General features: G+C 59.4%; 5 protein-coding genes across 5 annotated transcripts; 2 read left to right on the forward strand and 3 right to left on the reverse strand.

Annotated features, from left to right (window-relative positions):
* Positions 1-141: 141 nt before the first annotated feature.
* Positions 142-4,242, forward strand: BKCO1_8900018 (uncharacterized protein; the record flags this gene model as incomplete). Its single annotated transcript, XM_020279696.1, has 2 exons — positions 142-1,765; positions 1,823-4,242. The coding sequence occupies 2 exons, from the start codon at positions 142-144 to the stop codon at positions 4,240-4,242; spliced, it is 4,044 nt and encodes a 1,347-aa protein (XP_020125425.1).
* A 2,594-nt stretch (positions 4,243-6,836) lies between these two features.
* On the reverse strand, positions 6,837-7,602 carry BKCO1_8900019 (u1 small nuclear ribonucleoprotein c; the record flags this gene model as incomplete). Its single annotated transcript, XM_020279697.1, has 3 exons — positions 6,837-7,183; positions 7,265-7,312; positions 7,392-7,602. 3 exons carry the CDS (start codon positions 7,600-7,602, stop codon positions 6,837-6,839), a joined length of 606 nt encoding a protein of 201 aa, XP_020125424.1.
* Positions 7,603-8,023: 421 nt separating this feature from the next.
* On the forward strand, positions 8,024-8,962 carry BKCO1_8900020 (uncharacterized protein; the record flags this gene model as incomplete). The annotated part of the gene is made up of 1 exon (XM_020279699.1): positions 8,024-8,962. One exon carries the CDS (start codon positions 8,024-8,026, stop codon positions 8,960-8,962), a length of 939 nt encoding a protein of 312 aa, XP_020125443.1.
* Positions 8,963-10,011: 1,049 nt separating this feature from the next.
* BKCO1_8900021 (isochorismatase family protein family) lies at positions 10,012-13,371 on the reverse strand (the record flags this gene model as incomplete). The annotated part of the gene is made up of 1 exon (XM_020279700.1): positions 10,012-13,371. The coding sequence occupies one exon, from the start codon at positions 13,369-13,371 to the stop codon at positions 10,012-10,014; it is 3,360 nt and encodes a 1,119-aa protein (XP_020125444.1).
* A 1,638-nt stretch (positions 13,372-15,009) lies between these two features.
* Positions 15,010-16,497, reverse strand: BKCO1_8900022 (uncharacterized protein; the record flags this gene model as incomplete). Its single annotated transcript, XM_020279701.1, has 3 exons — positions 15,010-15,749; positions 15,808-16,068; positions 16,221-16,497. 3 exons carry the CDS (start codon positions 16,495-16,497, stop codon positions 15,010-15,012), a joined length of 1,278 nt encoding a protein of 425 aa, XP_020125427.1.
* Positions 16,498-16,674: the final 177 nt, after the last annotated feature.

Raw genomic sequence — 16,674 nt, forward strand, 5'->3', positions numbered from 1 at the left:
TGCGACCGCCACCAGTGAGAGCCGACACCCCCAGCCCTGTCGGCATTTGAGCCGCCCACTGCTGTCTTGCGCCGCCTCCGAAAGCGAAATACTCCAATCCGCCCAGACGAGAGTGCGCCGCATTCCTCCACCACCCGCGGAATGCATCGCCTGCCCAGACAGCAGGACGACGGCGCTCTGAACTCGCCGCGCTCGAGTCGCGCGCCGAGCATCAGCAGCGATCGCCAGTCGACCGCCGGTTCCACAAGCACAATCGCTGCCGTTTACGTCCCGTCTGCTGCCTTCCAGCCACCGCCCGCCTACGTCGCCGTCTCTGCCGCGTCGCAGATCGTCACAGACCACCAGAATGCCACCCTGCTCGACCAATTGACCCCCGAGGAGGCCGACAATGTGCCCGCCGAGAGCGCGCTGTGCTCCGAGGTAGCCCTTGGCCTGCTCAATGGCTTCCTCGACTCGCTCCTCTTCTCAGTCCTGGCCACTGGCCGCTCGCGCTCCCTGACAACGATTAGGCCGGCCGTGCAGGAAGTCCTGAAGCCGAGACTGGCACGCGAGGCCATGAAGGCCGCAGATGAAGAGCTCTCTGGTCTTCTGGCGGGCGACGATGACGAGGAGGAGCTCCCAAGTGGTAACGATGTGAAGTGGAACCTGGAAGCTGTGTTCAAGCGCACGCGTTTGCGTATAATGGTCTACACCCGGCTAGGCGAGCTGGAAGACGAGGATGAGGAGCGTTTCCTCGAAGAAGATGAAGTGTACGCGGAGGATGAGGAAGCCAGGGACGCCGGCCTGGTCTCCTGGGCCGCAGCCATCTTCCTCACCTCTGTCATCGAATACATTGCTGAGCAGACCCTCATTGTGGCTGGCCAAGCTGCGTTCAAACGTGTGCGCACCAAGCGGAGGAGGGCCACCCAAACATCAGTGACCAACGAGACTGAGCTGGAAGAACTGGAGCGCACCATCGTCCATGACTTCGACATGGAGAAGGTTGCACTGAACTCGGCACTCGGCCGCCTGTGGCGGACATGGAAGAAGACCAACCGTGCACCGACTACGCCCATCACTGCAACTGGGCGCTCGTCGCTCTTCAGCAGCTCCTTTTCTTTCAACGGCCAACGTAGGTACAGCACTGGAAACGCACACGATGCTCCCAGTGCGGCTGCGCTTGCGGAAGTGCCTGAAGTGGAGTACTCCGAACGCGACATTGCGTCGAACATTCCTCTTCCTATGGGGAAGAACGACGTCGACGAAATCGAAGTCCCCGGTCTCGCTGAGACTTACGAGGAGGTGGACGAGAGCGCGACTCCACCACGAAAGAATAAGAAGCAGCGCCCGATGAGTTGGCTCGCTGCTCCAGGGTCAGGCCGTCACCTGATTCGTTCGCGTTCCAGCTCGATGCCTACGCTCAAGCAGTTGGCCGAACGGCACGCGTCGGTGACCAGTGAAGAAACGCTTGGTGGTACACCGCCTTTCCAGACGCCCGCAGAATCCTTCAATCAGCGTGAGGATTATATCGCTGAAGGCGAGCAAATCGCCGAAGCGAATCAGACGCAAAACTCCACGGAGAAGGATCAGACTGCCGAGGTGAAAGAATCGTTCGATGAAAGGGACCGCGAGGAAGTGTCGTCGATCATCGCAGAGACCGGATCCCTTCCTGGAGCTGCGTCGCCGCCATCTGCGCCTCCACTTAACCGCCGGAGTATATTGAGGGATCGTTCTCCAAAGCCGCTGCAGCTTGGAAGGGACATACTTGCCAATGCAAAGCCAACGGGTGTGTTCATGCCAGCCGCGATGTGATCGTCTTTTTTCCTGTGCTAATCGAGTCCAGATTCGAACCGTGCCAATAAGCAGCGCGTCGAGAACAAAGTCGAAATCAAGCCGAAGCCGTTCAAGGCGAATTCGGCAGCTAAGGGAAGCAGAGAGGACAAGTCTGTTAAGCCAACAACATCGAGTGACGTTCCTGGGCTAGCGATGACGACGGACGTTGCCAAGTCTGGGCCTCCGTCGCCCCTTCCTGCGGGGATCGATGACGCAGTCCCCAGAGAGAAGCGGCCCGCTAATCGCCTGTCCGTGTTCCCCCCGCCCGCAAAGAATCATGTCAGTCCTTCCACCGAAGCGCTGCCCACCAGGGAGCCAGTGCCCAAGGACGCGTCAAAAGAGCCCTTCCCATCGGGGCCCGTGAACGAGGAATCCAAGTTGAAGCAGACACCTTCTATGGAATGGACCAGAGACACGGACAGCGGCGCCAACAACCGTGTCAGCAGAGCGCTTCGCTCGCAGACTGTCTCTACTCAAGCGTCGCAGACGGTGCCTCAGGGACCACCGTCGATTTCGGCACTCTCCACGCAGACTCGGGACAGCTCCACCTCGCGACGATCCCACGACAGTCTCAGAGGCAGAGCCACGGCGGCCGAGTTTGGCGTGGAGCGCGCGGGCCTGCAGCGCGTGTCTTCGATCTCGTCTGCCGGGACGTCGATTCTTCATACGTCACGCGGCTCTGAGTCCAGCATTCCCACTGCCGGGGCCACCCGGCGGCCGGCCGGTAATTCGAGGAAATCGGAAGACGACCGTGCGCGAGACTTTGACGCAGCTATTGCGCAAGCCGACACTGTTTACTATACGCTCACTCCTGAAAGGATGCGCGAGGTGAGTAAGGAGCGCGAGAGGAAAGCCAGAGCCGAGGCTGAGGCCCGCGACCAGGCTACGCACGCGAGATCTGCAGCTGCCGCTCAGGTTTCAGTGTTCCCACGTGGGCCCCACAGCGGATCGGGCTCGAGCCAACAGTTGCAGCGCTCCAACTCCTCTTCGCGGGGATCTGTCAGCAGCAAGCAAGGGAAGAGCACAATTTCCGACGATTCTGCGAAGGAGGCGAAGGCTTCACGGCCGACCCCTATTAATCAAGTTGGAAACATCTACACGCGCAATAAGTATATGCCCCGAGAGCCGAGAGTGCAGACCGACCCGACCTTCGACTTGCGCGACTTCCTCATCTCAACCACTCCTTCCAGCAACGACAAGAACGTAGTCCCCCTCGACACTTCCTTCTCGCGTAGCGCAGACAACAGCCCTGCCACCACCACTCCCACGGGCGCCAGGGCACTCTTGTCCAAGACCAACTCTCGCTCTCGCACTAGCTCTCGATCCGGCAAAAACTCCTTTAGCGAAGGCTCGTCTCTTTCCCTCGCAACCCGAAGGAAGCTGGAGGCCCGTAGTCCGGCTGGTCCTGTGCACGTCGACAACGACCTCATTGATTTGATACGCCAAGGCCCGCCTGGTTCTGACCACCGCATTCCCCGTACTGTGGCCCCATTCCGTGACACGATGGATTCGGAACAGATGGAGCTCTACTCGAACAGTGGCGTCGCACCTTCCGTTCATTCCCAGACCACATCCAACTCCCGCAGCGCATTGCTATCGAAGCAAAACATGGGTCAGCCCGCTTACGACAATGACCCTTCGTTCTTGAGTGGCGGCTTCCCCGACGGGCCAGCGGTTACCAAAAACCGACCGAAGAAGAGGTTCGATCCTTACGCCATCCCGGACGACGATGAGCTCGAGGAAGAGTTTGAGGAGCAGTTTGGCGACGACTTTGACGAGGTTGACGACGAGCTCACCGCGCTGCCGGGCAGCACCGGTGGACCCGTGTCCACACCACCAAGCGGCCTCGCGAGCGAGAACAGCACGGCCCCGGAATCTTCTGCTCCCCAGCAAAAGGCCAAGACGGCGACGTCGGAACTGGCAGACTTTTTCGCGAGCGAGCCGCCCACCAGAGCAGCGGCCGAGGCTCCCGTGCAGCCCTTCGTCCTGTCCGAATCCACCCTCAAGGCCATCAAGGGCGGCGGCTCCGCCACCGCGGCATCCGCAAACGGCGTCCGCGCCGCTTCGTCGCACGGCAACACCTCCAGCAACCCTGGCGGGGGCGTCGGCATCCCCGCGTCCCACCACACCGCCGACGTCTCCGGCGGCAATTCTCGACTCGGCACCTCCGCGTCGAACGGCAGTTTCGGCAGCGGCATGGCCAAGCGCAGCAACACGCTGCGTCAGACGGGCGCGAGGGGCGCGCGCATGGGAGAGAGCGAGGAGCGCGGCGGATTGAGCGAGATGGCGGACTTCCTCAAGAACTCGGGTCCTCCGCCCGCCATGGACGAGAAGCCGCTTCCGTTTGTGAAGTTCGGAAAGGATGGCAACCCCATCGAGCCCGGCCAGAAGGAGAAGAGCAGAGGCATTTCGAGGTTTTGGAAGAGATGATGATGAGGTGAGGGCGTCTAGAGCGAACGTTGTGATCGGAGAAGAGAAGAAGAAATGAGTTCCACTGTGTGGTTTGTTGAGCGATGGAAGGAAAAGCTAGAGATGATGTTAATGGTTCCCCCCTCCTGGAACCGAGGGTTTGGCCATCGCCAATTTTCTTTTACTGTTTCCTTATGTAACTGGTCCGGATCCTCGTTTCGCCTTTTTTTTTTCTCGATTTCTCTCTCTCTCTCTCTCTCTCTCTCTCGTGTTGCTTGGCGCACGTTGCTACGCTGTACAAGCATCTCCATGTTTTTTCTTATCTATGTTTTCTTCATGCCCGCTAAGAAAGATCTCTTTGGGGGTTGTCCTATAGCGAACCTGTTTTTCCCAACCCGTTTACTACAAACAATTTCCTTTTCCCTATATGGTTCTAGCTATAGCCTTTTGCTTTCTCTGTTCTTTTCTTTCAGGATCCAGATACCCTCACACGGAGTAAACAACAGAACGTGGCCCAAAACCATATTATTATTATTATTTTTTCTTTTATCTACGGGAAAAACGAAGGGCAAGGAAAAATTTCCCATAAAATTTTTTATAGCCTTGTTTAGGGAGTATCGATATATGCGTTTGATTGAAGCTCTGGCAAAACATATATATTTTACTGTTTGAGTTGCGAATTATATGCACTGTTTAATCAGAAGTTGCTGTCTGCGGCATGTTCGCTTTTTTGGTGAAGATCAAGTGGTGTAAGTTCAATGTGGCGATCTGGGCTGCTGAGTGGCAGGCCACCGAGAGGCGAAGGGGGAGGCCAGTACGTTGCGGAATATTGTTAGATGGATGCTGCTGCCCGCCAGATTGGTTAGAAGAGCGGAGATAGTAAAGGGAAGTTTTTATGTAGGTGGTGCGAGGGCTGGGTGGGCGGGTGCACGAGATGCGTAGCGTGTGGGTCAGGTGGCAGGAGGAGAGTTTCCGCGCGTGATCCGATCGATGGCGCGTAAGAGAGCCGGAGACGTGTGGAGGATAGACTTGCTGAGTGGGGTGATTAGGAGGAGTTTGATGTTGTTCGCGGGTTGTACGAATACCGCTAGCCACAGGCCATACAGCCGACGTATACCATCGAAAATGGTATCTTTAATATTTCCTCCAGCGCAAAATATTGCTTTGAGACGTAGATAGAGACTGAACACTGATTATTTATAGGCCTACCTGTTACTGATGTCGTATTTGGCTGAAGTGTCCTCGCGCAACACCGCTTCGGCGTGCACTAGATGTGGCACTCCGAGTTACCCGTTCATCTGCAACATCGTCTCCTCCATTCCTCCAGCCGGTTCGATCTCCCTATTCAAGCACCCTAAAGAATCCCGTAGCAGATACGACAGCGCAGCGCCGAAGAAAATCATCAGAAGCCGATCCCAAAACACCATAGTCTCCCCCGAATCGCACCAGATATGACGCACACCTCATCCACCACAGCACCACCTCACGACCCCACCGTGCGCCTCAAAGAAAAGCCCCTCCCGCATGCCCAAACCCCCGTTTGCACTGCCCTCGACACGAACCACGTAGCCCCGCCACGACACCCCTCCCCCCATCAAAGCACGAGGAGTCACACGCCCCTCGCACGAAAAACCCCCACCTCGCAGCTGACAAGCGCTCCTTTGTATGCTCCAACAAGTATAAAAACCTCAGTTCACCACCCATCTCCTGCGAGTCAACTACTAACCACCTCTCTCAACAAGCCTTTCTCTCACACCATACGAGCGCACGAACCGAAACCCGCAAAGCAAGGAAGAAACGAAACCGAAACCCCGACGAAAGCAGTGTAAAAGGAGAAAGATGACCTACATACCGATCCTCAGCCGCAGCGGCGGCGGCGACGACGCCGGTGGCGCCGTTTGCGTGACGCGCTGCTTCCGCGGCTGGGCGAGGGAGCATTATTGTTGGCATTTCGTGCGCACGGTACTGGATGGCGGTGCGATGCGTGATTGTTGTTCTGCTGCCGTGCCGCGTGTGGTAGGAGCGAAGAACGAGGGGCATGGGGCATGGTGCCGTAGTGAGGCGGAACACTAAACACCCCACCGCACCGCTGCTTGATGCTGGCGGTGCGGAGAGGAGGGGTGGATCGATGGGTGGAAGTGTTTTATATGTTCACATAATGTCATCTTCCCTTGCCTTGACTGATGGGGATACTTCGTGATATAGTGAGGTCGATTTGCTCAATAGTTTGATTGATCGGTATGAGAAGCTAGTAGATAGACCCCAGCGTGTGGCCGCAACTCACTGAAAAGCGTCGGTAAAGCTTCTCTGCTGCCAACGCAGTTCACACAAGGAGAATGGTATACTTAACACGGAAACTCATCTTTTTCGCAACACCCTCAGATGCCCGTCTGTCAGGTCGACAGTAGGGCTGATGCTCATACTCTGATTACGCAGAATCCCGATGACCTACTTTCGGCTTGGGCCTAGCCAAGCGTGAGAGATGCTCATGTCTTTGACTTATCGCTTTTGATGTGAACCCCACTCCCCCATCCCATCCATTTCGAACAAAAACGCCATAGAACACCACCAATCCAACCAATCGCTTCCCGAGCTCCTCTTCAGACCTCTCGACTTCAAGCGCCAGGCGGGCCACCGGTGCCAGGCGGCGGACCCATGCCAGGAGGCGGCTGGAATGCGCCGGGCGGAGGGATGGGACTGGCCCCTGAGGCAGGCGCCATGCCGGCGGGCGGCGGAAACGCAAAGTTCGGAGGCATGCCGGGCGGAGGCATGCCGGGCGGCGGGAACGGCAGGCCGGCGGGCGGCGAGCCCGACGCACCGGGCGGCACGACGCCGCCGGCGGGTGGGAAGGGCGGCGGGAAGGGGAGCGAGCCGGGAGCGCCTGGCGGGGGAGCGCCGGCGGCGCCGGGGGGCGGGATGGCGAAGTTCGGTGGCATGTTGGGCATGCCGCGGCCGGCGGGGGCTGTGGTGTCGTGCGTGTGTGTGGTTAGAAGAAATGTTGCGTGGCAGGTGCCGCGGGGATGGCGGTGTTCGTGAGACTTACGTGCTCCGGGGGCGCCTGGCATGCCGAATGGAGGAGGAGGCATGCCGCCTGTGGTCATCCTGTCGCATCAGCATCATGCTGCCCTCTCTTCCCCACTAGTATAACGCCGAGCAGGTCGGGGACGTACCAGGAAAACCGAAAGGCGGGGGAGGACCGAAGCCACCGAGACCGCCTAGGGCGGCGTGCTGCAGCATGGGGTTTGCTTGACCCTCGGCAGCGTATGAGGAGGTGATGGAGTCGATGACGCTCTGGGCCTTCTCGTGGCCAATCTGCTGGTAGTACTCGACGACGTTGCGCAGATGGTTACGGCCGCTGTTGTGGGCCTTGCGCACGCTCATCGAGTCGTGCGTGAGGTACACATCGCAGTAATCGCCTGGATGGTTGAGGCGCGTGTTAGCGGAGGATAGCTAGCGGCGCGAAGCGGAGGTTTTGCGGCGACCTACAAAAGAGTGGATGCAGAGTCAGTAGGTATGCGCAGCAAATTGGGGGATGGGGACTTATATTTCGGCATGGTTGCGACTCAACGACGGCAGCGCAGGGCGTGGAGAGCAAGAGAGTGGAAGTGGGTGAGGCTCGGAGGAGCGACGGCGGCGAGCTCACGAAGTTCGCGATAGGTTGCGGCGAGCAGGGCGCCAAGGCCGGGGTTTTGGCGCGTATCGATAGAGCCCCGGCCTCTTTGGCGGCCGCCAGCCACCGCGACCAGAACCAAAGCCCACCCGCGCGTCTTCTCCGCCTCGTGGCCCTCACCACCCAACCAACATGCCGTCCAACGCCCAGCAGAACATCTGGAAGCAGATGAACTACACGCCCCCGCGGGGGTCATGCAACCACAAGGAGTCCTTACTGTCTCCCAAATGTCCCTGCCTGCGCTTCATGCTGCACCCGCTAAAGGTACGTACCATACCCAACTTCTGCCCGCCCAACCCTAGCACGACCTCCCCGCCTCTCACGGCCTCCCTCCGCAACCGCTGCCTCGCCAACAACAACCCGCCCCATCTCCGTTTAAAAAGCCCCAACCCTTTCCCCCTTCTTGGCCCAGCCGAGCCCAGCCCTTCCAGCACCAGCACCACCATCACCATGACGCAAAACCACCCCTCCCAAATAGCACCACCTAACCCACCCACACAGGTCACATCCTCCTTCACCTGCGACGGCTGCAACCACCACGCCTCCTTCCACAACATGTCCTCCCCCACCGACGACGCCATCATCGCCCGCTGGACCACCGAACAATCCACCGACCCTCCCCCCGCCGCCCCCCGCTCCCGCAAACGCCCCCGCCGCGCCCTCATCGAAGCGCCCCCCTCCGTAACCAACAGCGCCGCCCCCACCGAGCACGAACCCGCCGACGCGCTGGACGCCTCCTTCCTGTTCAGCGAGGACGTCGAGTGGATAGACAACGGCGGCCGCGGCGCGGGCGCGTCGTTCAATGGCAGCGAGGCTGGAGGCAGCACCATCGGCGGCGGCGGTGCGAGGGGGATGCGGGACGGTGGGAGTAGGACGTGGGGTGATCGCTTTAGCAGTTGGAGCTTTGGCCGGGCGGCGGCGGAGGAGCCGGTGAAGACGCCGCCGAAGAGGCAGCAGCCGGGGGAGAAGGGGAGGAAGAAGAGCGCGAGGGTGTCGTCGTCGCAGCGGGGTCGGCATCAGCAGCGGGATGAGGATGAGGAAGGGGGGAGTGGGGTGGTCGATTTGGATTGAGGGATGCGCTGGGTTGGTGTGGCCGGGGGAGAAAGGGTGGTTGGTACTGAGATGGACTTTCTGCATCGGCGAGGAGGGTGCGGGAATATGCAGAGAGAGAAAGAGATTGGTGAAACGAGGCTACGAGCAAGTCGGAAGTGGAGAACGCAACACGGGCAGCGAGAGCACACACAAACTTGGGTAATACGGCGTTAACAGGAAAGAAGCGCAAGAAAGACTTGTAGATGATACCCCTTCAACCATATTCCATTTTCACCCCAACGACATAGGTAGGAAAAAAAGACGCCGGGGTAGTAGCATCGGTACTTGTATTCAAGGACGAAGAATGCCAACACTTGATAGATAATATTGTTCAATAGCCACGCTTAACGATTAATAAAGCAAATCTGTTCTTTGATCCGTGTCTCTTATACCTTATTTCCTACTCTTGAACATTCCTGGCTCCAACATACCCAACGTGGGCCGGGATTGCTATCGACTGAGCCCTCGGCTTCTCGTCCGTGTACCCAACACATACATGAAGCGAGTCTCCCTCTAGCGCCTCCCGAATAGAGATATTGCGTTCTCACAGTTGAACCATGTCTGATGTATTCGTACATTATCTTTATTGTATTAACCCTTGCATCCCCGTCAGAATATTTTTTGCTCGAACTACCCCAATACGAAGAGGGCATCACGTCCATAGTTCGTGTGGGAGAGCTACAGAGGGATCAAAGGCAAAAAGAGAACCAAGTAACAAACGAACACACGAACGAACGAACACAGGGCTAAAGCGGAAGAACCAGAAGAAAGAAGAACGAACTCAGACATCGACGAGGTACAGGATGCCTGACAACACTCCATCACAAGCCGTCGTTTGCTCAGAGGAAACTTCGCCAAAGGGACGGAGACAGGGACGGGGACGGGACGGAACCCATGCATCGCTAGTATTCGGGAAAGAAAAGAGAGAGAGAGAAAAGCTCATGCTCAGACAGGCCTCTCGAAACAAAACGAAAAAAAAAAAGAAACAAAAAACTCATCCCATCACCAGCCTCACTGATTCCCCCCTACTATCTCCGCCTGCTGTCATCGACTCCTCCACCACACAAATCGACACTCCGCCCCTCCCCACCGTCCCTCCCATCCCCTCTATCCCTCCCCTCGCTCCCGTCATCACCACCGCGACCCCCCTCCCCCTCCCCCCCCCCCAAAGCCCTCACATCCCCCCCCGCCCCCCTCAACGCCCCCCAATAAGCCCCCAACTCCGGCCACCGCTCGTCGCTCCACCCTTCCCACCCGCTCCGCCTCAGCGCGTCGACGAGCGGCCACACCGCGCAATCCGCCACCGTAAACGCGTCGCCAGCCAGATAAGGGGAGACGGACGACGACAACCCAGCCGTCTTGTCCGCGGCATCGCCACCGCTGTTCGTGCGGCCGCGGCGGAGGCGCGTCGAGGCGCAGGAGTCTTCGAGGGCGGCGAGGTCGATGCTTAGGGCGCGGGAGAGGTCGGGTGGGATGGTGGGGGGTGATGGTGTTGTCGTTACGTTGGCGGAAGATGGAGGCGGCGAAGAGGAGGATGAGGATGAGGATGAGGATTGCGGGACGGCGGCGGTGTGGGTGGCGCAGAGGTACTTTGCCCACAGGCGATGCAGGTGCGAGGCGTGTAGGAGATATGTCTGCGCGGCGGCGGCGGCGGCGCGGGTGGGCGCGACGACGCCGCCGCCGTCGCCTTCTGATGGGCGGCGTTGTTGTTGGGGGGAGGAGTCGTCTGGCTCGGCTGTTGGTGAGGAAGAAGAGGGAGCGGAGCGAGTGGGTTGCTGCGGTTGGTGGACGTTGTGGTTTTTGAGGTATGCGAGGATGAGGGTTGCGCCGCAGACCTCCGTGTTCGAGGCGTCGGTGTCGCGGAGGCAGATGTTGCGGCGCTCGAAGTCGTCGCTGTGCCGCACGGGCGGCGGCTCGACCAGACTGTACTTGATCCCCAGCGCGTCGAGGTAGAGCCGGACGGCCTGGTTGTCGACGGAACTGTGCGACGTGTACAAGGTCGGTGTCTCGGGAGGGGGGTCCTGGGAGTGGAGGACGTCGGACCCGCGGCCGTACGTCTCCTCCCAGTTGAACTCGGTGGCATGGTTCTCCGCCCCGAAGGCACGAATGAGGTCTTCGGTCTTCTTCTCGTCGCCGTTGATGACGGGCTTGGCGAGGTCCCTGCTCTTGGACGTTGCGCCTTGGCCCCATATTTTGCTCGAATCACTGCTGAGGAAAGTGCCAATGTGACGGAACGTGAGGCTTATGCGCATGCCGGCGAAATCTTTCTCTAGACCAGATTTCTCCTCCGGAGGGCGCTTATCGGCGTTGATGCCGTGTAGCCAACGCATGTTCGTTTGCGGGCCCAGAACAAAGGCTGAGTTGTGCGGCATCGGTACACGTTGTGTCTGTCTGACGGTCGTGGCCTCATAGTCAGGCTGAGTAGACTTCGCCGACCGCTTGGTGCGGAGGCGCATGGTGCGTTGTGCGCCGAAGCTGACGTTGACGATGCTGGAGCCCCGTACAATGTCAAGTGTCTTGTCAGAGTGCTCTGAAATGTAGTCTTGCCCGTCTCGGTAAAGCTGGATCAAGACGTGGTTGACAGGGTGTTTGACGAGCTCTTCAACCTGTTTTCGTATGCGTAACACCGCAGGGGAGAAATGCAACAGGGGGAGGGACTGGTCCGAGGGATGTCTGTAGACCGGCATCGAGCCATCCTCCCCCAATTCGCCTTGCACGGCCACCAGACGAGGCACTTCGCCCTGATTATGTAGCATCTTCTGCCACCGCACTTCATTGTAAAGCTTGTGGAATACGACCTCTTCAAATGTCTTCTCCGGGGCTGCAGACGCACGTAGCGACTCGGGTAGGAAGTCGATCACAAGTCGTGAATCGCCTTCACCGATCTTGTCGAACGGGCCCAAAGTGGGAAGGGTAGCCAGGCTTTGGACCTTCCTCCTCGGTCGCGTGGTTGAAGGTCTAGGTGAATTAGAATCGGCAGTTTCGATCTGTGAGACTATTGCGCCATCTGCTGTCGATTGAGGCGTCCTAGGCCGCGACGTCGACGACTTTAGGGTCTCGTGAGAATTGCTCTCTCCACCGGCAAGTCTCGCAGCGCAGGCCACTGTTATTTGACCGCCCTTTGACGGTGGTGCCGTCACCTTCTCGCTCTGGTTCTGCGGGCTGTTCGGCTTTTCCGGCGGCGACTGCGACTTTTGAGATAGTTTCCGACGCACTCGTACCTTGGACTTGACCGAGCTTGAGCTGCGCGAAGGTGTTTGCGGCTCCACACGGGGTCTAGAGCGCATGGAGCGCCTCTCCAGCAGCAGTGCCGTCTCATCTAGCAGCGCATCGTCGCTGTCCGCCACGTCCGCCACCTCGAGTGGGGTGGCCGAGATGGAGACGGCGCTCTCAGGGGCCGGCTTGTTCGTAATCTCGGCTTGATTCGGCGGAGAGGAGCGGCTGCTGCGAGACTTGTCCTTGTCTTGGAGCTTGAGGTTCTTCAGCATCGCACCCAAGTCGTCATCGGCGGTAGGCTTGCGAGCACGAGGAGAATCACCCTTCCCCGCCTTTGCCAGAAGCTGCGCGATCAGATTTGTGCTGGAGATGGTGTGGGCGCCCATGTACTCCTTCATCTGCCGGATGGCCTCTCGGTGCCTGTTCAGCTGGCGATAGCCGACGCAATCGTCGACCAGGTAGATCTCGATGCCATGGCGGGCGGCCTCGACTGCAGTGGCATAGACGGAGATGTTGCTGATGCAGCCGCAGACGTACAGCTCGGTGATCAGCTTCGCTCGCAGGGTGAGGAGCAGCGTGGTGTCCTTGAGGGCCGAGTAGCGGGTCTTGGTGATCAGCGTGTCGGCGGGCTTGATCTCGCCGGCAACATCGTCAGCCCAGTCAGCCCCCCGGCTGCCCGCGGCGCAGACCTGCCGTCCCGAGCCCCGGGTAAGGAACAGCTCGTCCTCCTGCGTGGCGTCGGCGTCCCACAGCTCGGCGTCCCAAGCTCGGGCTTGCAGGCGCCTGAGCAGCTCCGTCGCGCGGCGGCGGCGGCGCTGGCCCGATGCAGACGGCAGGTCATCCTGGGCCAGATCCGCGGCGCTGCCGCCGTCGTCCTCGGGGCCGGGGGTCTCGTCAGGGGCGCCGGTCACGATGGCGTCGGCATCGTCGGCATCGTCGACGGGCTTGTTGGGATCCAGCTCGGTGCGGACCCAGATAACGTGGCCGGCATGCTCGCGAAAGACCGGGACGAGCCGTGTGATGCGGTCCAGCAGGCCCGGCGGCTGCGTCACGGGCAGCTTGCCATCGGAGGAGCAGAAGTCGTTCTGCAGGCCGACGGCAATGAGGGCCCGGTGAGTCTGGAACTGCGGCTGTTTCTGAGCAAGCAGGTCGGCAAAGAACGACGAGGCCATGCCGGGGAGCCGGGGAGCCGGGGAGCAGCAGGCAGGACGAAACGCGGCGGACTGAGAGAAACGGCTTCGCGGCCAAACAAATAGCGCGAGGCGCTGGAGAAGGATCAGCGAAGGGGCAGGACAGAAGCAGGCTATCGACGCCGAACCAGGCCAGCGGTCACATAGTGTTTATCATGGCAGGCCCTAAGCGTCGAGTCGCACTGGACGCTGATGCTCCGGGGCCAGGCGGCGCTGGACGGGGCTGTGGAAAATTTCCAGCAGAGGCGCGAGAGTGGGCAACGTCTGGCACCCGCGTCGCTGCAGTGAGAGCAGGGCTGACAGGGAGCGGCCGGCACAGTGCGACGGCGTGGCGGCGCTGACTCGCCGCGTCTTCTTGCGATGCTTCTGCCAGCCTTCGCCGCGGCAGACGATGGGCATAAGCGCGCGGGCCTCGAGTGCGCATGCGTGTGGGATGTGCAAAATGGGCGGGCCACCGCCACAGGCCGTTTTGTACCAACATGCCCTGCGGCCTGCCCTGCCTGCCCTGCCTGCCTGCCCCTCTCCCTTCGCTTGGAGCCGCCTGCTTCCGGCCTCTACCCGCTACGCGGCCTTGCAGAAGTGATAAGTTCCACGCCTGCGTACCGAAGGCCTCGCTTTGCCTCGCTTTGCCACGCAGCTTTTCTTTTTCTCTGCGCCGCCGCCGGCTTGCCGTCGCCATTGGACTGGCCGAGAGCGGCTCCTCCAGGAGACGCTGCAACAGCGTCCCGTCGAGGACAGAGATACCTGGGTGCCAGGGTCGTTCCGTCGTTCCCCAGGGGAGGGCAGCCTGTCGCATGCCCCGTCCATGTCCTCCTCACTTCGGCACCCACACGAGAGCGCGCGCCCCGAAGACCGATGCAACAGACTCAGCAACCGGAGACGCTCCCGGCAGGGGACTGCTCACCGTCGCCTCACCGAGCCACGCCACGCAGAAAAGAGGGACACCAGTTCCAGCGCCCTGGGATTATTGCCAACTCGAGCACCCGTCGGCCCCTCTACGGCGCCGCACGCCTACATTTCCACTACGAGCGCCTGCCCGTCGCCAGCCCGGAGCCCTCATCGGTCCCCCTGCCCCCATATGTACAATGCTTCACCTTCTGTACCACCAACCCGCTCTTCTTCACCATCCTCGCCCCGGTTCACCCCCCCGTAGCATGCAAAGTCTCCACCCGCAGCCCAATCGCGCCCCTCCGAGATCCCGATCCTATGCGCGCAATTTCCCATGCGCTGCCCAGCGACGGATCTCGAGCCTTCAGCAAACTATTGATGCCATTCTGTCGGATCCGATCGTTCGATGCGTCCAGACCCGTGACCATATAAATGACTCTGTCCCTTCAAACACGAACCGCAATTGGCGCCCGCCAGTAACCCGCGCCGCTTTGGGCCAGACAGCATCCTTTGACATGCATAATGGAGAAGTCGCCCCGACGCACTCGCAGCACCCGTGCTTGCGCGTCAGGTACACGCGCGTTTGCAATTGGGCACCGGAGCTGTCTCCCTCCAAACCAGCGTGCCATGCGTCGTGCATGCTGGACGTTAGCTTAGCAAGAGAGCAACGGCGCGTGGGCTTCCCATCTGCAGGGTCCTCGGCGGTCCGCCTCTTCTTTTACCCGTCTGATCTCACTTTCCGAAGAAAGCCGTGATCTTCCTACTGCCGTCGCCCGCGGTCGCCCCCCTGTTCTTTTGTGTAGTGCCGTTGCTTGTGGCGCTTCTCGTCTTCCTGCCTGGCTTGGTCGAGTCGTTCGCCTTGCTTTTCTCGGGAGAGACACTGGCCTGGCCGCCTGTCTTGGCTGCCTTCTGGGGCGGCGGTGAGCCATGCGTTGAGCCATACGTTTCATCTTTGTCGTCTGCGTCTTCGTGCTCCCGCTTGATACCACGCTTGTCCCCGTTCCCAGAGGGAGCTGGCAACGGTGCATTGTGTTCCGTGCCATCTTCGTCCGAGGTGCCACGAGCCTCACCTTTGACGTGCCCGGGCTTGTCAATCTTCGCGCCAGCAACCTGGTTTTCTTGCGTGACAACCTTGGCCTCGCCACTACCTTGAGCAGCTTTCCTTTGCTTGTCGAAGAAGTTTGAAATGTTATTCTTGTTCTCCTTGGAGTCGACTGGGACAATGAAGGAAGGCGAGTCATTTCCAACTTTCCCCACCTCTTTGCTGACGGGGTAATACTCGAGTTCGCCATCAAAGGGCCTGAGAAGCGACTGCAGCTCTCGATTCCACTCGGTACGGCCAGGGTCAAGCCACTTCCAGAGTGCTTCAGAGCCGTTATCTAAGATGACAGGCATGCGATCGTGCAAGAAACTGAGCTGCTTGTTGGAATCTGTGGTGATGATCGTGTAGGTGTAGAGCTTCTCTTCCGATCCTGCACGTCCAGATTAGCGGCGGCCCAGTCGTGCAGTGATGTAACCCGCATGCTGTACCTTCGAACCTGACGCAGTCCCACAGCCCCGCAAAGCACATCAGCTGCCCACCCTTTCGCTTCACGAAGTAGGGGACTTTCTCCTTGCCGCCGTTCTTCTTCAACCATTCGTAGAAGCCCTGGCACACAACGATGCAACGCTTCCGATGTTTCATCGAGTTCCAAAGGCCCCGGTTTTCGGCGAGCGAGTCGTCACGGCAGTTGATCGTTTTCATCATAGAACCGTAATCCGGCTTGCGTTTCATCCAAGATGGAATGAGACCTGCAAGGTGATCAGCGATAGCCTCTTGAAGTCGAAGTCACACGAAGTCGCAGTGGCCGATATATTTCAGAAAACACGCTTTGAACCGGCCCTCCTTCGAGTGCGCTGACATAGTGATGTTCTACGCGTACAACAAATCATGGTTGTCTTACCCCATTTCATCGCTTGCAGCTTGTACCTAGTATCTTGTGATGTGCTGGCTTCATCGGCGGCCGGGACATTTTCTGTGCTCTCGTCTTTCTTATCAGACTTCCTTGAACCGGAATCGGGCACTTCAGCTCTGTAGACGATTCCATTGTAGCTAGGAGCAAAATTGTAAGTTGACCGGACTTGATCGTCGTCTGGAGCTTCTTCGGAGGGCATCTGCGACTGCTCAAGCTGCTTGCGCACCTCGGCCGGGCGCAGTCTCAGAACGTATCTTCCACACATTTTCTGTTCGATAGTAGGTTTGCCCGGAGGTGGCGAGGAAAATGCGACGCGGGAGTCTGGTGGTTCTGCTGCCTTTTGGTAGCGTCGTGCGGACGTCAAAGGCGGCAGCAGCGATGACGCATGAGTTCCGGGATCCGCGCTCAGGGCAGGCGCGACCGTAAGGCTGAACAAAACCTC

Source organism: Diplodia corticola (genome assembly GCF_001883845.1).
Source record: "Diplodia corticola strain CBS 112549 chromosome Unknown scaffold89, whole genome shotgun sequence".
NCBI classification, from domain to species: Eukaryota; Fungi; Ascomycota; class Dothideomycetes; order Botryosphaeriales; family Botryosphaeriaceae; genus Diplodia; species Diplodia corticola.